We start from the raw sequence: 20,634 nt of genomic DNA, 5'->3' as shown, positions 1-20,634 counted from the left end.
ATGCCTGCTTCTCTTTCAACATGTCTGGCTTTCCATCATTCACAACGAATGGGTCAGAGATCTAGTGTCTTCCGCTTACAAAATAGAATTTGCCACCCCTCCAGATCGTTTTTTTTCCCCCTCTCGTCTTCCAAGTTCAGGAGCTCAGTCTTGCGCGCTTTACCGCGCCATCGAGTCTCTCCGCCAAAGCAGGGTCATTGTTCCGGTTCCAGAACACGAGAAGTTCAGAGGTTTTTACTCAAACCTCTTCGTCTTTCCAAAAAAGGACAGGACGGTGCGCCCTATTTTGGATCTAAGGCTCCTAAACAAATATGTAAAGGTTCGGCATTTCAGGATGGAATCCCTCCGGTCAGTCATCTCCTCAATGGAGAGAGGAGAATTTTTAGCATCAATAGACATAAAAGATGCTTATCTCCATATCCCAGTCTTCCCGCCACATCAAAGGTTCCTGCGTTTTGCTATCCAAGAGGACCATTTTCAATTCACGGTCATACCCTTCGGCCTTGCCACCGTGCCCAGGATATTCACAAAGGCCATGGCGGCGGTCATGGCCATTCTTCATTTCCGAGGAGTGGTCGTGTTGCCATACTTAGGACGGACCTTTGATCAGAAGGTCGTCTATCAGGCCTGCGAAGCAAGAGTCCGCATTACCTTGGATACCCTTTCACGCCTGGGCTGGCTAATCAACTTAGACAAGTCTTCCCCCCTTTCCATCTTGACAAATCTCCTTCCTAGGCATGATCCTGGACACGTTAAAGGGGCCGGTCCTACTTCCTTGGTCCAAGGCCCAAGTGCTTCAACAGGGAACCCGGACACTTTGTCATCCCTTCCCTCTTTCCATTCGTTTTGCCATAAGGATCCTGGGGAAAATGGTGGCCGAAATGGAAGCGGTTCCCTTCGCCCAACTGCATCTCCGTTCCTTACAACAGGCTCTACTGGACAATTGGGACAGGAGTCCCTTATCGCTCGATCGGCCATGTCCTCTGCCCCCACGGATCAGGCAAGCGCTCAAATGATGGATGTTGGAGTCATCTCTCAGCCAGGGAAGGTCTTTTCTCCCAATTCACTGGCTGGTGGTAACTACCGACGCCAGTCTCCTAGGTTGGGGAGCGGTATTTTGCCACCAAACTGCCCAGGGACGTTGGACGATTCGAGAGTCGAGACTTCCGATAAACATCTTGGAGATTTGAGCGGTCAGATTTGCCCTGAGACATTTCCACTTCCTCCTTGCGGGTCACCCAATTCAAATTCAATCAGACAACGCCACAGCTGTGGTGTACATAAACCATCAGGGGGGTACCCGCAGCAGGCCGGCGATGCGGGAAGTCTCTCACATTCTCCGCTGGGCCTAGCACAACCGCTCCACTATTTCTGCAGTGCACATTCCAGGCATCGATAACTGAGGGGCGGACTTCCTCAGCCGTCAGGATCTCGCCTCGTGGGAGTGGGAACTCCACCCGGAGGTCTTCCAGCAGATTTGTCTTCGCTGGGGGACTCTGGACGTGAATCTGATGGCGTCCAGACTGAACGCAAAGGTTCCCAACTTAATATTGCATTCTCGGGATCCTCAAGCCATTGGGGTGGACACACTGATATTCCCATGGCATCAGTTCCATCTCCTTGTACGTGTTTCCTCCGCTTCCTTTACTACCGAAGGTAATCTGGAAAATCAAGATGGAGGGGGTTCCTTTGATCCTAGTCACCCCGGGTTGGCACATCGCATATGGTACGCAGAGCTCGTTCAACTCGTATCCGATGTTCCCTGGCGGCTACCAGATCGCCCAGATCTGCTTCGCCAAGGGCCGATATACCACCAGAACTCAGGGGCCCTACGTTTAACGGCGTGGCTGTTGAAACCTGGATCCTAACTCAAGCTGGCTTCTCCCACCAAGTCATTGCCACCATGATTAGCGCTCGCAAGACGTCTTCCGCTCACACTTATCACCGCACCTGGAAAGCCTTCTTCTCATGGTGCCGGCTCTGTGGACGTCCTCCTCTTGCCTTTTCTATTCCTTCCATTCTGGAATTTCTCCAGTCCGGCTCAGTTCTCTCAAGAGTCAGATCTCTGCATTATCCGTGTTGTTCCAATGTAGGATTGCTGCTAACCTGCAGGTCAGGACTTTCGTTCAGGGGGTCACGTGGTACCCCCCTATAGAATGCCGTTAGAGACTTGGGATCTCAGTTTGGTTCTGAGTGTTCTTCAGGAGTCCCTTTTGAACCTCTGCAGGATGTCTCGCTGATTGTCCTCTCCTGGAAGGTCGCCTTCCTTGTGGCAGTAACCTCTATCAGGCAAGTCTCAGAGTTGGCCGCCCTTTCTTGCCGGGCGCCCTTCCTTTCCTTCCACCAAGATAAAGTAGTCCTATGTCCATCTCCGTCTTTTCTTCCCAAGGTGGTTTCATCCTTCCACCTTACTGAAGATATTGTTCTTCCCTCCTTTTGCCCACAGCCAAGGCATTGGGTTGAAAAGGCCCTTCACACCTTGGACGTGGTAAGGGCCCTCAGGAGGTACGTTTCTAGGACTGCCCCCTTCCGCAAGTCTGACTCTCTCTTTGTGCTCCCAGAGGGTCACAGAAAGGGTTTAGCCGCTTCTAAAGCCACGATAGCCAGATGGATCCGATCAGCTATTCAAGAATCTTATCGGGGCAGGGGCAGACCTATCCCGGCGGGGATTAGGGCACACTCAACTCGGTCGGTGGGTACTTCCTGGGCCATTCGGCACCAGTCATCGGCAGAGCAGGTTTGCAAGGCCGCAACATGGTCCAGCCTGCACAACTTCACGAAGCAATACAATGTCCACACTAAATCTTCTGTGGATGCGGCCCTTGGCAGACGTGTTCTGCAAGCGGCTGTTGCGCATTTATAGTCCGTTGGTACACGGAGTTATTGGGTTATATTGTTCCCCACCCAGGGACTGCTTTGGGACGTCCCATGGTTCTGTGTCCCCCAATGTGGCGAAGGAGAAATAGGGATTTTTGTGTACTCACCGTAAAATCCTTTTCTCCGAGCCACTCATTGGGGGACACAGCTCCCACCCTGTTAGCCTTATGGCTTGTTTTCTTTTTGGCTCTTTGCTTACTCTGTCATGCTGTACTCTAATATTATGTTTTATGTTGTTAATAATCTCCTCCTGCTTTTACACCGAACTGGGTCTCTGGAAGCCAGCATGAGGGTGTATACAGCAGGGGAGGAGCTAACTTTTTTTGTCTAAACTTAGTGTCAGCCTCCTAGTGACAGCAGCATAACACCCATGGTTCTGTGTCCCCCAATGAGTGGCTCGGAGAAAAGGATTTTATGGTGAGTACACAAAAATCTCTATTTTTGCCTGAACTGGACTGCTGCAGATCGCCAATTACAGTCCCACTTGTCAGTCAATCCTATATATAGCGGATAACTTGCTAAGTCAGGACAATCCTATTGAGGGTGTTACATTTTTTGGAGTGGACTTTCCCTCTCTTAGCCTCTCGCTCCTCACTGTCCCCCTTCTGAGAGATGAAAAGTCCCATGCACAAATTGTGTGAATATAGTGTACAGATCTGGCTGAGCAGCAGGTGAAAGCAGTATCTAAAACAGCATGAACTGGGCATTGTAGCAGCAGTGTAGCATGCTAGTGTGAACGACTGAAACCGTGTCAGGTAATGAAGTATATTGCTAAAATTCAGAACTTATTAGTGTATTTTGCGGATTATAAGACTCATCACAAATTTTGTGGAGGAAAATAGGAAAAATAATGCTTTAATAAAAGTGTTCTTTCTTATTGTAGCTTATCTGAGGGGCGGTGGCGGGTAGGGCAGGGTCACTGCTTCAGGAAGCTGGCAGATGCAGGAGTGGGGCTATGTTTCGGGCCCCAGGCTGGTAGGAGGGGGTGTTCGGCGGGGTCTTGCACTTTCCATGGTTTTCAAAGTGGTAGGCTTCGGGGGAAAATGGCCACTGGAGGTGATGCATCTCCCCTCTCCTGCCACCACCAGCTTATTGAAGCAGCGACTCTTGGACCCCGCTCCACCGCAGCTGGTGAGCTACATTTGGATTATAAGACACCCCCCTGTTTTCCCCCAAATTTCTGGGAAATAAAAGTGCGTCTTATAACCAGAAAAATACATCAGTTACTTTTCAGTATTGATGTTTTTAGGACACGTGCCCTGTTGCATATTAACTAGTTAAATATCCATAGTCAGTCATACATTAGTTAGAAAGCAGGGTACATGTGCTTACTGCAGCCTGTTCGGAAGTCTCTTATTGATGCTGTCGTGACATTGGAACACTTTGATACCAGCTTCTTGCATTACACAGGTCAGTGAATTGGCAGACAAACGTCACCAGTCTTCGGGTTCTCAGCTGCCATCTGTATCTACGGTGTGCCAAGTGTGTAACAAGCCTGTAAGCAATGCTGCCATACACAGCTTGGCAATGGAGACACGGAGAGGGCGACCATCCAGAAAACTCCTAACACAGATAGAGCAGAAGTACTACAATCAACTGATAGAAAGACCCATACCAGAAAGTAAGTCGCTGAGTAGGAGTTTTCCTCTAATGGCCAGCGCTGCACTAGCGGAATAAAATCTCAATGTCTTATGCAGTAGTGTGTTGGATCTGTTCAGACATGAAGGTGGTTACTGGTTCATATTACAACCACTTGTTGCATGTAACATACTGAAGGTGGAAGTAAAGTTTTATTTCAAGTGTTCCTGCCCCACCTAGAGAGCTGCATTGCTTTGGAAATTACCTCCATGGGTAACTAGAAACTTGTGTTTCCACTGTTTGCCCTCAAGTAACCTAAGATTGCTTCTATATAAAGCAGGACTGGTTCGGTTAGTAGATGCTTAGAATCCATTCTCTAATACACAAAGTTTTCCCCATTGATCCTTCCAAGGTAGTTCAGGAATGTGGTATTGGTCATCAATGTGAGAGAGGTGGGGATCTTACACCTGCCCCCTGATTAATTGGCTGTTTCTTTCTCCCTTCATTGGGGGACACAGGTAACTATGGGTGTATGCTGCTGTCGCTAGGAGGCTGACACTATGCAAATAAGGTAACGTTAACTCCTCCTCGGCAGTATACACCCTCCGATAGGCACAATGCAACTCAGTTTTTGCTTAATGTCTGTAGGAGACGGACCTGGATCTAACCACCAGATCTGCATTATTTTCTTTTACAGGGTTTTTGTGTTTTATTAATAATTTCCCTTTCTCTTTCAGATTCCCTTTCTCTTTCAGATTCACTTTTTCGGGTTACAGGGTGCAGCTTCTCACCCTGTTTTTCCCACATTTAAGTGACCGAGAGAGCAGTGTGGTACTCCCCACATTGCTCCCTCTCGGATCCGTGGCAGGACTTTGTCCCCTGTCACCCTTATTGGTGTTTCAGGGTGACTTCTTGGTGGCCAGTCCACACTTTTTCCCCTCTTCACCCCTCTCCTCGGAGAGTGCTGAGAGGAAGACGGTGGTCATCTATAGAGACCTCCCCCCTTCTCGTAAGGGGTTGACGCCGTCTTCTGCACCGTCCGGAGATGGTGCGGGAAAGAGGATCTTACTCCCAGAACCCTCTTCTTCTCCGAGGGATTCTGACGCAATCCTCAGACACCAAGGAGCCAGATTCAAACAAGGTAGCAAGTGGGACAGGAGCCTACTTTTTCTCCCCCACCCCCCTTCCACCCCATGGCAGAGCTCACCGCTCTGTAGATTTTCAAATTTCCCGCCTAATCGCTCGATTCCCGGCATAGTGCAGCCTTTCTCCTTCCCTCGGTAGCCAACGCCCCCTTGCCGGTCTAGGCCTGTCAGCGCCGCACTTTCATTTTCTCCAGCACCGGACACGCCCCCTCTGCTGTGAACTGCCTCGACTCTCCACTCCGACACGCCTCCTCAGGTGCGTCTGCCTATCACGAAGCCGGTTTCTTTTTCCCAGGTACGCCCACTCTTCTGTGCGCCCGAACACAGCTTTGCCCGCCCACCGCTCTCTCCAGCGTCACATGGCCAGAGAGAACTGCAACCATCTTGGCAGGCTCCTGCAGCGTCTTCAGGATTCGGAGGGGGACACAGTACCTGTGCTGCTTCTGCAATCGCTGGGTGTCTGGTAGGCTCGGCATTCCCTGCCTCCTTTCTCGGCTGTACTCCCTTCAGCAGCATCACCTTCTTAGCGTTCTGCTGCAGTCCTCACTTAAGCAGTATCGCCTGCATATCGTTCTGCTACAGCCTTCTTCAGTAGTATCTTCTTTATAGCGTCCTGCTGCGTTCCTCATTCAGGCTCTACCTATGCCCAACCCCACACAGACCTCTGGCTACAAACCCACGGTGACCCATTACGCTTGTGCCCGCTGTTAGAGAAAGTGGGCTTCAGGCCAGCCGTCGCCTTTCTGCCTGTCCTGCAGTCCTTTCACCATGTCCGTCTCTCAGGAAGCTCCTAATGCTCGGGATGAGTGCACTCCTCCTCCCCCAAAGTGGGCTGTTGCTATGTCTGTCAGTCTCAGACCTGACAAGTGTCCCAGTCCCTGGTACAGGTCCTGGAACGCTTGCCGCTTCTATCTTCTGCCACCAGTGCCACGAACGCCTCCCACGGCGATTCGCTCGCACCTGACCACGACCCGCACAGGGTCAGATTGGAGAAAGGTTCCAAAAAGAGGACTCTGTCTAGCTCCTCATCCAGCTCTCTGGAACCCGCAGCACCATCTAGAATACCCCTCTCCACCCGTTCCCCCTCCTCTGAGGCAGACGTCGGGTCAGATGTACTTTCGCACTCAGTCTGATTCAGATACAGATCAGACCTCTGGCATGCAGGACATGGTAGATAGCCTTATTTCGGCTATTATTAAAACCCTTGAACTTGAGGATTCCACCTCCCAGGAGGACTCCGTTAAATTCAAACGGGTGAAACGGCCCTCTAGTTTTTCCCAATCACAAAGAGTTTGAGAATACTACCTCTAGACACTGGGAACAACCCGGAAAACGTTTTCCAGGAAGTAAGCGTCTTGTACCCCTTTATTCCAGACCTAGTCAGCAAATGGTCTGATTCCCCTAAAGTAGACCCGCCGGTCTCTCGTCTATCCTCGCAGACAGTTTTGTCTATCCTAGATGCAGTGTCTATTAAGGACGCTATAGACAGGCAAATTGAGGCTTTAACCAAATCAGCCTTTGAGGCGTTCGGCGCCTCCTTTGCCCGAATTTTGCCTCCTTGGGTGGCGAAAGCTGTGTCTGCCTTGGGCAAGATACTTCGTAGGGGCATCGTGGCTTCGGTTCCTTCGGAGGAACTAGCTGATTTAGCGGACCAGATTGCACACGCGGGGAAATATCTGTTAAATGCCTCCTTGGATGCAGCTGCTTGTTCCGCAAGAGGAAACAGCAACATCATTGCCATTCGCCGTGTCCTTTGGCTGAAGGCGTGAAACGCTGACCCCCGCTTCTAAAAAGTCTCTCACTGGCCTTCCGTTCCAGGGCTCTAGGCTCTTTGGAACTAAGCTAGACCAGATCATCTCCGACGCTACAGGTGGAAAGAGCACCTCTCTCCCTCAATCCAGGCCTAAGCATCCCTTTCATCGTAGGGGACCTCAGTCCTTTCACCCCTTCCGGCCCTTCTTCTCTGGCGGTTCCTCCCAGCAGGAGCGTTCTTCCACTCAGGGGGAATGGAGAAAACCTTCCTTCAGACCTACCCCTCACTGGAGGGCTAAGAGCCGCTCCTCTAAACCTTCCGGATCTCGCGGCCACAGATTCTCTTCAAATGATGGATCACCCCCACCTGGAGATCTTTCCAGGGTGGGAGGCAGTCTTCTTCTGTTCACAGAGGCTTGGTTATTGGTAGTCGACGATGCCTGGGTCAGGGAGATCGTCACATCAGGCTACAAAATAGAATTTTCTTCGTCCCCAGGAAGACGTTTCTTCCTCTCCCATCCACCCAAGCAGCCGTCCCATGCCCCAGGGCTCATCCAGGCCGTCAATGCCCTCCTCACCTCAGGAGTGATCGTTCTTGTTCCTTACCTCGAGCGTTTTTCGGGTTTTTACTCAAATCTGTTCGTGGTTCCGAAAAAAGGCGGCTCTCTCCGCCCGATTTTGGATCGCAAACAGTTGAACCGCCACCTTCGGGTGATCACTTCCATGGAACCGGGGGAATATCTGTGCTCTGTGGACATTCAGGATGCGTACCTGAACATTCCTATTTGTCAGCAGCATCAGAGGTTCCTTCGTTTCGCGATCCAGGAGCAACATTACCAGTTTACAGCTCTCCCGTTCGGCCTAGCATCCGCCCCCAGGGTCTTTACAAAAGTAATGGCAGCGGTCATGGCCATCCTTCGTTCAAAGGGGAACTTCATAATCTCGACGATCTTCTGGTCAAGGGTCCGTCTCATCGGGACTGCGACCAGAGTCTCCACATCATTCTGGACACGCTCATCCGCCTCGGCTGGATAATCAACAGGGACAAGTCGACCTGGATTCCAACTCAACACCTCGAGTTTCTGGGCATGGAATTAAACATCATCCAAGCTCGGGTCTTCCTCCCGAAAGTGAAGTTCTTCTCTCTCCGCCAGGGCATCAAAGCCTTAAAGCGCCCGGTCCCTCTGACTCTGCATGAAAGTTCTAGGGAAGATGGTCGCTTCAATGGAAGCAGTACCTTACGCTCATTTTCACTCTCGCCCCCTCCAGCTGGCTCTCCTGTCTGCCTGGGACAAGAACCCACTTTCCCTGGATCGCCCAATTCGCCTTCCTCTCAATGTGAGACAGTCTCTCACTTGGTGGATGCTTTCCACCTCCACCCTGCGCGGGAGGTAATTTCTCCCCCTCCGCTGGCAAATCGTCACCACCGACGCCAGTCTTCAGGGGTGGGGTGCGGTCTTTCTCCATCACAAAGCGCACGGTCGCTGGAAGGTTCACGAGACCCTTCTCACCATCAATCTCTTGGAGATGAGGGTGATCTTCCTCGCCCTCCTCCGCTGGCAGCCCCTCCTCACGGGAAATCCGGTCTACGTTCAATCGGACAACGCCATGGCTGTGGCTTACATAAACCATCAGGGAGGGACTCACAGCAAGCAGGTCATGATGGAGGTGTCAAACATTTTACGCTGGGCAGAGAACCACGTTCCCGCCTTCTCAGCTGTCCAAATTCCAGGGCTGGACAATTGAGAAGTCGACTTCCTCAGCCGTCAGGGCCCTCGCGTCAGGGAGTGGTCTCACCATCCCACCGTCTTCAACCAAATATGTCAGAGATGGGGAGTTCTGGACGTCGACCTAATCGCCTCCCGAACGAACCACAAGGTTCCCCAGTATGTAGCCAGGTCTCGGGACCCGATGGCCGTCGGTTGCGATGCCCTGGGGATCCCGTGGGCCCAGTTCCACATATCCTATCTTTTTCCTCCTCTTCCCTTGATCCCAAGGGTCGTAAAAACGATAAAGGCAGAGAAGGTCCCCGTTTTTCTTAAAAGCTCCAGATTGGCCTTGCAGGTCCTTGTACGCGGAGCTAGTAATCATGCTGTCGGACGTCACCTGGAGACTCCCAGACCTCCCGGATCGTTTATCGCAGGGGCCCCTCTTCCACCTGAATTCTCGGTCTCTGAATTTAATGGTATGGCCGTTGAGGCCGCAATCATAAGGGACGCAGGTTTTTTTCACAGCGTCATACAGACCATGATAAAAGCTAGGAAACCGGCTTCTTCTCGCATCTGTCATAGATGTTGGAAGGCCTTTTTCCGATGATGCGACAACAGCTTGTTCCCTATGGTTTTTTCCCTTCCTTCAGTCCATGGCTTCCTTCAAGCGGGTCTCAATTCAGGCGTTTCTTTGAGTACTTTAAAGGGCCAGGTTTCCACCCTGTCCATTCTTTTCCAAAGTGACCTAGCTTCCCTTCCCCAAGTCAGGACCTTCCTCCAAGGTGTTGCCCACATAGCACCTCCTTACCATTCCCCGGTTGAGCCATGGGATTTCAACCTCGTTCTCGGTGCCCTCCAACACGCGCCTTTTGAACCAATCTAGGACATTTCCTTTTCTCTCCTATCTTGGAAGGTGGCCTCTATTAGGAGGGTATCCGAGTTGGCGGCATTATCCTGCTGTTCTCCTTTTCTGACTCTGCACCAGGGCAAGGTAGTCCTGCGGCCTGTTCTTTTTGGTCAGGGCTATCCGAATCTATCTTACCAGAACTGCTTTTTTTCGCCAGTCCGATCCTCTGTCGTCTCTGAAGGTCGTCGAAAAGGGCTCCTCGCTTCTAAATCCACTATTGCTTGTTGGATTCGTTCGGCGGTTCTGCAGGTATACCGCGGTCAGGATAAACAGCCTCCTTCCGGGGTGAGGGCTCACTCTACCCGGGCTGTGGGAGCTTCTTGGGCCTTTCGTCACCAGGATTCGGCTTTGCAGGTTTGCAAAGCTGCAACCTGGTTGTCCCTTCACACCTTCGTAAGGTTCTACAAGTTGCATACTCAGGCTTCTGCGGATACATGCCTGGGTAGGAAGATACTGCAGGCGGCGGTTTCCCACCGGCCGACTTGTCGTCTTTTCTTGGACTATTTTTCCCCACCCTTGGGACTGCTTTTGTACGCCCCATGGGTAACTGTGTCCCCCAATGAAGCGAGAAAAAAAGAGGGAATTTTGGTTCTTACCGTAAAATCTCTTTCTTGGAGCCTTCATTGGGGGACACAGCACCCTCCCTTTATTTTATACCGTGTTGGCCAACGTGCCGTTGTTTTGGGTTGGTACATAGGTTGAGTTCCTTATACTTACTCCTACGACTGCTTTAGCACCAAACTGAGTTGCATTGTGCCTATTGGAGGCTGTATACTGCCGAGGAGGAGTTAATGTTTCCTTATTTGCATAGTGTCAGCCTCCTAGCGACAGCAGCAATACACCCATGGTTACCTGTGTCCCCCTATGAAGGCTCCAAGAAAGAGATTTTACATTAAGAACCAAAAATCCCTCTCTTCCGCATCAGCCAGATGTACATGGTAGTGGCCGTTCTCAGGTACTGCAGCTCCACTCCTACTCTGCTCAGTAAGACCACCCTTCAGGGTGTAAAGCCTACCTCTTATACAGAGCGTACGAAATGCACAGTGTTTGCCTCATGCTGCTATCGGGTTCTGGGCATCGGCTTATACCCCCCGTCCTACCCAGAACATGTATAAAGTAATGTGTCGGAAGGAAGTGCTAATACACACATTGTCAAAATTGTTAGTACCCCTCACTTAACAACAGAAATAATTTGAATCTGACAAAAGTAATAATAAATAAAAGATCTATGAAAATAAACAAATGAAAGTCAGACGTCGCTTTTCAACCATACTTCCACATAATTTAAAAAAGAAAAATAAAACTCATGAAATAGGCCTGGAGAGAAATTATGGTACCCGTGAAAATAATGTGACAAAAGGGACATGTTAAATCACGGTGTGTCCACTAACTAGCATTACAGGTGTCTACAACCTTGGACTCAGTGAGTGGGCCTGTATATAGAGCTACAGATGCTCACTGTGCTGTTTGGTAACATGGTGTGTATCACACTCAACATGAACCAGAGGAAGCGAAGGAAAGAGTTGTCTCAGGAGATTAGAAAGAAAATTATAGACAAACATGTAAAAGTTATAAGACCATCTCCAAGCAGCCTGATGTTCCTGTGACTAAAATTGCACATATTATTCATAAAGATCCATGGGGCTGTAGCCAACCTCCCTGGACGTGGCCGCAGGAGGAAAATTGATGACAAATAAGAGACGGATGGTAACTAAAGAGCCCATAAAAACTTCTAAACAGATTAAAGGTGAACTTCAAGCTCAAGGAACATCAGTGTCAGATTGCACCATCCGTCGTTGTATGAGTCAAAGTGGTCTTCATGGGAGACGACCAAGGAGGACACCATTGTTGGGAAAAAAAAAAATCATAAGAAAAACCAGACTGGAATTTGCCAAATTACAGGTTGACAAGCCACAAAGCTTCTGGAAGAATGTCCTATGGACAGATGAGACAAAAATTGAACTTTTTGGGCAAAACACATCAGATCTATGTTCACAGATGGGAAAATGAAGCATATTTAAGAAAAGAACACTGTCCCGACTGTGAAACAAGGAGGAGGCTCTGTTATGTTCTGGGGCTGCTTTGCTGCATCTGGCACAGGGTGTCTAGAATCTGTGCAGGGTACAATGAAATCTCAAGACTATCAAGGGATTCTAGAGAGAAATGTGCTGCCCAGTGTCAGAAAGCTTGGACTCAGTCGCAGGTCATAGGTCTTCAACAGGATAATGACCCAAAACACACAGCTAAAACACCCAAGAATGACTAAGAGGAAAACATTGGACTATTCTGAAGTGGCCTTTTATGAGCCCTGACCTAAATCCTATTGAGCATCTTTGGAAAGAGCTGAAACATGCCGTCTGGTAAAGGCAACCTTCAAACACGAGACAACTGGAGCAGTTTGCTTTTGAGGAGTGGGCTAAGATACCTGCCGAGAGGTGCAGACGTCTCATTGACAGTTACAGGAATCATTTGATTGCATCAAAAGGTTGTGCAACAAAATATTAAGTTAAGGGCACCATCATTTCTGTCCAGGCCTATTTCATGAGTTTGATAATTTCTGGTTATAATGTGGAAGCATGGTTGAAAAGCAATGGCTGACTTTCATTTGTTAATAAATATAAGATCTATGAAAATTATTACTCTTGTCAGATTCAAGTTATTTCTGTGGCCATTGTGGGTTTTTCTGTCATTAAACGAGGGGTACCAACAATTTTGACCACGTGTGTAGCAGTCACACAGAGGCTCTGAATCTGCTGTCGGGGAAGTTCTGAGGTCTTCATACACACAAAGCGATTTCTGCCAAATTCAATATATTGTGTGTGACCAGCGTTACTCCCTTCAGTTGTCTCATCACTTGTTGCGTGAGGTTTGTGTCATGTTTTTAGTAGTATGTGAGAGAGAATTGTTGAATGCTGAAATATAATGTCCGTACCAGAGTAAACTAGGTGTGATTACCTGATCTGCTTTCTAATTTGCAGATATGACAAACGCCTGGTGGTGGATAAAGGACCCAGCTGTGCTGGAATCACTGCTGAAAGCTTTACATCCCCGAGGGATGCGTGAAAAGTCTTTGCACAAACATCTCACAAAACATCTTGTGCATCTCAAGGAGATGTGTGCCCGGTCTGCCACTGGTAAGAGACTTTATTTCCTGCCTACCATATTTGCATGGTTTTATAAATAATTTGATAAAGTAGTTATCACTAATTCTCCTTGTCTTTGTACATAGATGCACTCTTCCAGTTCACACCCACTGAAGGTCACCCTGTGAGTCGGGAAAGACTGGACAATTGGTCAGTGGAGCAATGGACATTTCAAGTGGATCTCTCTGTTCTACAATGGGTGGAAGACTTGGAACTGAGGGTCATGATGTCAGACTTGCAGCTACGGGTCAGTCTAACTTACCATTCGTGTACATCGACAATGTCAGAATAGCCTAAGAGAATGCACTGTAACTTTCATGGCTTTAACATTTTTACAGGGCTGGACCCCTCCTAGTTTAGACTCCATTCGGAGTGACCTAAAATACTTTGAGCACAAAGTAGAAGCATCAGATGATATCCTTGCAAAAGTGAAAAGAGAAGAAGGGCGAGCACACCGAGAGCCAGGTAATCCGCTAGACATAGCTGTGCTCCGGCTGCTGGACCTGGAGCAGAATGTGGAAAGAAGATACCTGAAGGAACCACTGTGGATATTGAGCGAGGTGCAGCATGAGAAGATTGTCATCACTGACCCAGAGACCTCGTCTACCACTGAAACGTAAGAGCAGTAATCCCATCCTCCAATTCTACGATGCCTTTACTATCTTTATAACTTTTTCATGATATACAAATCTTTACATCATCATTTGTTTGTGGCAGTCAGTACAGCATTACATCCCGTCTGCGTCTGTGGCGCCAAACAGTGGAGCGATGCCGAAGTTCAGCTCAGTTATCTCTGTGTGTGCAGCAGCTGGAGAAGTCCTTCGCTTGGGAGCGTTCAGTTAATAAAGTGGTAAGAGACTGAGTGAGCTCTTGTAGCTTTTATTTTGTGCACCTCAGTAACTGCTTTTTTTTGCGTCTTACTCTATATGTTTTAAAGAACCCTGCCGTTATTTTTTCCAGACTTGTATTTATTGTCGAAAAGGTGACAATGATGAAAGCTTGCTGCTCTGTGATAGTTGTGATCGTGGTTGCCACACTTACTGCCATCGGCCTCGGATGACTGAGATCCCAGACGGGGACTGGTTTTGCCCCAACTGTATTTCTTTGGTAAGTGATTTATAATAGTGTTTGTTTTAAAAGGAAACCGGGCAGGACTATGAGTCAGTGGATGAATGACATTGCTTGGCAGGGTGGTGATTGGCATGGTCAAACACGTTTCCTTTCAGAAGTGGATATTCCGCTGCTGATAAAATCAACTTTGATTGTTTATATAATGAAACATCAAGTGATGATTTTCAGCAAGCGCATCCACCGTCGCAGCATCCCGTCCACCATGCTGCTGTATTAAGCATTGTCTGCCTGAAACATCCTCTGCATATCTGACCCATGTGGACGCACACTTACCAAAGGCAAACACAAAGTGTTTGCAAAATTACTCTTAATGTTACTACATCTATATAGACCTATGTATATAAATTAGTTGTGTGTAATTTATTTTCACTTTTTTTTTTTTCTAGCAAAGCGAAAGCGAGTATCTACGACCCAGCGGCTCCTCAAAAAGAGCCAAAAAAAGCGTGCAACGCTATCAAGATGACAGTCCCTTGAAGCAGTCGCGTCGAAAAGAGCCAACAGCAGTCTCACAACAATCCCCAGTAGATGTGTCACTAGCAAAACGGAGACGAATCGGAACTCGAAGCCAGTGCCCTGACTTAACGTTCTGCGAGTGAGTTGGAGAGCGCATTTTCTTTGCCTCTTGACAGTGGTGCAATCACCATAAAATACTATTTCTGTATCGCTTCATTGAGGGACACAGCAGAGTATGGCTGTAAGCTGCCGCCACGCGGAGGCTGGCACTAGGCACAAATAGCTCCTGGCCAGCTGGGTCAGAAAGCACTTTTTTTTGTGTGTGGGGGGAGGGGGGGTGCCTTTTCAGTGGTGCAATAACCATAATATACTATACTATATACCTCTATACCGTTGATGGGAATGCAATGTCATGTTGCACTGCTCGCCATTAAAATATTAAAATCCATAGAATATTTCTGAAAGAAAAAGATACAGACATCTATAACTTCTAAAGATGCAAATAAATCCATTTTCTTGTGGACACTATGAAATCTTGTTCCAAGCTTTCCCAGGAGAGCGGAGGCGGTTATTCACAAAAGAGGCCATATACTATGTTAAAACCCATAGTTTGGGCATTGATCTTCCAAGAAGCTCGTATATAAGTGATGGTCAAATATTCACCTCCTTCGTGTGTAATTTGGTGTAGCTTATATTCTCCTGATGGAACAGCAGACACAGACTTGTTCACACCAGTGATATATTCTGGACTCTGGACTGCAATAATGATTTTTTTCCAATTTATGCAAAATATAATGTGGCTTGTCCAACTGTTTGGGTAATTTTGGTCAACTATAGTGAATTGCTGGCGACATCCTTTTGAAGTATCTCATTTTGTGCCATTGATGCCTCTGTCTGCTGAAGATCTGACCCTTGGCAATCTGAATGCCAGCCAGTTTCTTTCTTTTATACCAGAATGCTCATTTTGATTGTAAAAATACCTTTCTAATCTAAGAGTAGGGCTAGCGCCCGTGTAACCATGACTTCTGTTATTTAGAATCATCTTGATGGAGATGGAGTCCCATGATGATGCCTGGCCGTTCCTAGAACCCGTGAACCCACGCCTTGTACCTGGCTACAGGAAAATCATCAAGAACCCTATGGATTTTTCCACCATGCGGAACAAGTTGCTGAATGGACGGTAAGTTTTTAATAGCAGAGTGAGTACTATATTAACATCTACTATATAATTGTCTAAGGGTCACTTCCTTCTGTCTGTCTGTCCTTCTGTCTGTCACGGTTATTCATTCGCTGATTGGTCTCGGCAGCTGCCTGTCATGGCTGCCGCGACCAATCAGCGACGGGCACAGTCTGGAAGAAAATGGCCGCTCCTTCCTCCCCGCAGTCAGTGCCCGGCATCCGCATACTCACCTTCGGTCAGCGCTCACACAGGGTTAATGGCAGCGTTGACCGCGGTGTAACGCACTCGGTTACCGCCGCTATTAACCCTGTGTGACCACCTTTTTACTATGCATGCTGCCTATGCATGAATAGTAAAAATATCTAATGTTAAACTAATAAAAAAAATTAAAAATAGTTACATACTCGCCCTCCGGTAGCCCCCCCCCCGGATCAGGAACCGGCCTTTCCTGCTCCGCGCGACGCCTCGATGACCGCTGCATGCATTGCGGTCTCGCGAGATGATGACTTACGGTCTCGCGAGACCGTTACGTCATCATCTCGCGAGACCGCAATGCAACCAGGAGGAGGATGGTGCCGCTGCTGCTGCTCCTGTTGTTCTGTGCAGGGAGCCTCCGCGCTGCCGGGTGTCCGGAGGCTGTGAGAGCGGAGCCTGGTGTGGGGGCCGGGGCTGCAGGTGGACATCACCCTGCCCGTCCGACACTTACACATCTAGGCTGTGAGCGGCGCCGGCCAGAACTTCACCTCCTCCCCAGTTAACCACGTGACCGCGGCTAATCATCAATTATCCCAGACAGACGGGAGCCGCGGCCACACAGCCCCGTCCTCTGACGTCACCGCCCCACCATTAACCCCTTAGACTCCTTATCTACTATATGTGACTGGGCAATATACTACTTAGCTGGGCAATATACTATGTCACTGGGCAATATAGTATGTGAACTACGTGGCTGGGCAATATACTACGTGGTTGGGCAATATACTACGTGGACATACATATTCTAGAATACCCGATGCGTTAGAATCGGGCCACCATCTAGTTGTAGAAAATAACCCTGGATTGCCCTAATTTAGATTTAGGAGTTTATTAGAGCAAACTTGTGAAAGGTTTACAATGGCTAGTAGTAAGGATAGCCATTTGGTCACTCTTACTAGGATCACTGCACGGTGGTCAGATTTTTGCTTTGTCTTTGTTTTTTTTTACGGTCACATGTTATTGATTGGTGGGTGTCTGACACATGGCACCCGCAGGGCACAGCTCCATTGTGCCAGGTACTGCAGATCTGCTCTTATTCTCTTGAGCTGATTAATACCTGCTAGCACGCAGTACGCATTAGATGGATGTGTGCAGTGCAGCTCTGGTCAATGATTACATCCAGCGAAAATACTACCAGGTAATTGCTGGGGGTGCTGGTGCTGGACCCTGTGATCTGATATTGGTGACCTATTACATAGAGTGGTCACAGGAAATGGATGACCAGACCACCCCTTTAGATGCATGCTTTCTGTTGATATGCTTTCCAGGGTAGGAAGGGAATACATCTGTATATCTTATCATAAAGCTCTTGTGTAGTGAAATTCCCACTCGGTGTGTATAATACACAGACTGCTCCCCTCCTATATCACCGTTTTCTCTCTTCACGTCTGTAGATATACCAGCTACCAAGAATTTGCAGAAGATGCCGAGCTCGTGTTCAGTAATTGCCAACTGTTTAATGAGGATGACTCTATCGTTGGGAAGGCTGGACTGGTTCTGAAAAAGTTCTATGAAAGCCGATGGGAGGAATTCAACCAAGAGCGAGAAAACAATTCCCTTTGAGGCTGGAACGCAATTTCTCTTAGTTTTACCATTTGTTCGTGCATCTCTGCAACACTGAAAAACGGGTTCATCTCTCTTATTGTCCGTATATCTTTCAAGGTGCGCACCCCACTTTGAAGAGAAATTTTGACAACTTCAGGTTTGATTTCTCATTACCTGGGGCCCTTGCACCCCTTCTCAAATCCATTTTCCCAGTGTGTCTGAATTCCTTTCATTCCCTCTGAGGTTGGACTTTTCACCGTTGTCACCAGGGCGGCCCACCCTTAACCAGAAGTAGCTGTGCTACCGTGCCCGGCTCATCTTGGCCATATCTTCATTCATATCTCAGTGTTAAGTATGCTTATGTAGACCTGCTACTAAGCGTCCATGAGCCAATATGTTTCACGCCTACTGAACCTGGATATCCCCGCTGAAATACGCACGTTTACATGTATTCCACTGCGACATCTGCGTTAGCATAACATACAAAATGCATATATTTATACTGTACATGTATACATAGTCCATCCATTCACCCACCATGGGCACCAAGCTGCCTAATGATGAGCTACATCTTAGCTGTACTAGGGTTGGTCAGAAGTTGTCACATGGCCATGTTCAACGCTTTCAGTATCTGCTCACTCCTGTTCCTGTCGCTGGGTTTTTAACCCCTGCATCAGGATTTATTCAATAGCAATAGCGACTTTGTGCATTTTTTTTGGACCATAGATGAGTTATCTGCTTTCTAGCGTGTGGTGTCATACGGCCAGTGTTCAGTGCCAGAACAATAATTTTGTGTGTCCCAGGCCTGAACTTGGATCTTATCACCTCCAATCATATCTTGTTCAATGTGCTGCTTCTTTTAGTTAATCACTGTTTGTTATATAAAGTTTTTCTTATTTTTTTTTTTAGTCTCCTTCCTTTTCCGGCACTACCTCCTCCCATGCCAGCGGCTCCACTTCTGTCATTTTCCCCCTTATGTTGAGATTGAGGTACTTGCTATTGCCGAGTAGAAGTACCCTTGGCCTTCATTGGCCTTAAGCACTACAGGGTTCCAAGAGGACATTTGCTACAATCGTTTTTTTGTTTGTTTTTTTGTATTTTTTTTTTATTTGACTTTATAGTACGTTGTGTAGAATCAATGTTACCTCTTCCTTTTTTATTGACTGTCTATTTATTTATCATGGTGTCGGCTCTATAGCCATTTGCTTTTGGTATTTAAAATCTTGTCTGTTTGAACATTTTCCAACCTCCGAAAAACTATTTTACCAGTAAGTGCTATAGCAGTCTGTGCACCTCCACCCTGACGGTGACCTTTTATTAGGTTAGAGATCATTCATTTGGTTCCCCAGAAGCATCATGAGGTTTATTTCAAAAACTGGTCTGCATCCGTGCGTTACTGAGAAGTTTCGTCATTCAGGTAGTACAGGACCATTGTGTGGATTGAAGATGTAGTCTAGTTTTCTTCTATTCATTCCCTGATTGGTCTGGCCAGAGAGTTATACATTGATCCATACACTAATCCATTGAATATGTAATACTTGGCAAATATAGAAATGGGAACAAGTTCTTGGTGTAAACCAGAGGGGATCTGTACACTCTGATTCAGCCAGTCCATTATATGTTGTTTTGCCTTGAATTTTTTTTTTCAAAAGACATTCTCCTTCCATTCTAAAAAAAAAAAAAGCGCAGTGCTAGCACATTCTACCCCATTCCTTTGATCTAAGTTCTGCCTGTAAGCATAGGTTTTAGGATACCTTCTCATTTCAGGTTAGTCTTCTTCAGGTTAGTCTGGTATAACTGATCTTGCACTTTACGAAGGTGGTCTTTCCTAGTAGAACATCCTAAAAATCTCAAATCTTTACCCCTTCAGATCTGAAAGTCCATGGCTCACATGGGTTAGACCATACATTCCTTCCTCACGTTTCACAAGTAATAGGAATATGGGCTGGTGTATTTGGATTATAAAGCAATATTTGACTGCAACCATCACGTTGCATTGTAAAGCAATAAACTGTATTATCCTTTGCACTATACCCAGTGAAATGACAGTGTCAAATCGGTGAGAAAACGATCGTCTGGAGTCTTACACTGGATTATCTTTTCTGTTGGGTAACAAAGTGGGGAACTCATTTAGTTTTAGGACGTGTTTCGCAGGCAGAACTGGGCAAGGTAGATCTTTAGATGTAAGCTAGCGCTGCACTCAAATATTTTTCTATTTCGGATGTTTAAGAGTTGTTTTTTTTATTTTGGTATTAAGTAGTAGACAACAAACTTTAAAATGAATTTATAAGATGCAGACATATTTATTTTTCTCTAAGTGACAGCCATATCTTTAAGTAATGTTAAAGCCTTTGTTGAGATATTTGTAATACTTAATTTCACCATCTGATTTCTCTGGGTGCTGTTGCTTCTGACAGTAATGATCAGGTTTACCTTATTCTAAAGTTGTATGTGTTGATGTTCCTCGCAATTTTCCACTTTCTTTAAAGTCTAACTTTAGATCCTGCATACTACTGATCTAATGTAGTGGTTGGATAAGTTGAGCGATAAAATTGTGTCTGTCTTCAGTCACCACTAGAGGGAGCTTAGGAGTCCACGCTATACTGTTAATGTATAAACAGTATGCAGCAAGCCCCCCTAGTAGTGACTGCAGACAGCCATTTTATTTTTAGGCATAGAAAATACAAAGGGAGTTTCTCATCATAAATAATTAAAACTGCAAAACAAGCTACTATACTTTTTAAAAATACGCTTGATTTGTAAAAATGAATTGATGTTTAATTTTGTGCTGCCCACTGCTTAGGTTGCTGGCCACTGATGCATTCTATCAGACGTGGCCAATCTCTTATGCAAGGAGCACAGCATTAATAAGCTCTCTTCTACAGAACGTGTAAGCACTGCTCTGTAGCTAGCCAGATGGCTGGATTTGGCCAGCCTCCGTGCTCCTCCGATGCTGCAG

At 47.3% G+C, this 20,634-nt stretch overlaps 1 protein-coding gene across 3 annotated transcripts in view; it reads left to right on the top strand.

The window, feature by feature from the left end:
• Nucleotides 1-19,345, top strand: part of BAZ2A (bromodomain adjacent to zinc finger domain 2A) — a 143,996-nt gene extending 124,651 nt beyond the window's left edge. For all 3 annotated transcript variants that reach the window (XM_069758457.1, XM_069758456.1, XM_069758458.1), the window contains 9 exons: nt 4,288-4,498; nt 12,947-13,102; nt 13,198-13,358; nt 13,450-13,727; nt 13,829-13,961; nt 14,072-14,218; nt 14,629-14,834; nt 15,732-15,875; nt 17,525-19,345. In XM_069758457.1, coding sequence (XP_069614558.1) covers nt 4,288-4,498; nt 12,947-13,102; nt 13,198-13,358; nt 13,450-13,727; nt 13,829-13,961; nt 14,072-14,218; nt 14,629-14,834; nt 15,732-15,875; nt 17,525-17,693 — 1,605 coding nt within the window. In that variant the 3' untranslated portion in view covers nt 17,694-19,345. The remainder of the gene's footprint in view (nt 1-4,287; nt 4,499-12,946; nt 13,103-13,197; nt 13,359-13,449; nt 13,728-13,828; nt 13,962-14,071; nt 14,219-14,628; nt 14,835-15,731; nt 15,876-17,524) is intronic.
• The last annotated feature ends 1,289 nt before the right edge of the window (nt 19,346-20,634 follow it).

Source organism: Ranitomeya imitator, chromosome 3, assembly GCF_032444005.1.
Source record: "Ranitomeya imitator isolate aRanImi1 chromosome 3, aRanImi1.pri, whole genome shotgun sequence".
NCBI lineage: Eukaryota > Metazoa > Chordata > Amphibia > Anura > Dendrobatidae > Ranitomeya > Ranitomeya imitator.
Note: the sequence above shows the minus strand (reverse complement) of the source record. Positions and strands in the feature narration are given on the sequence as shown.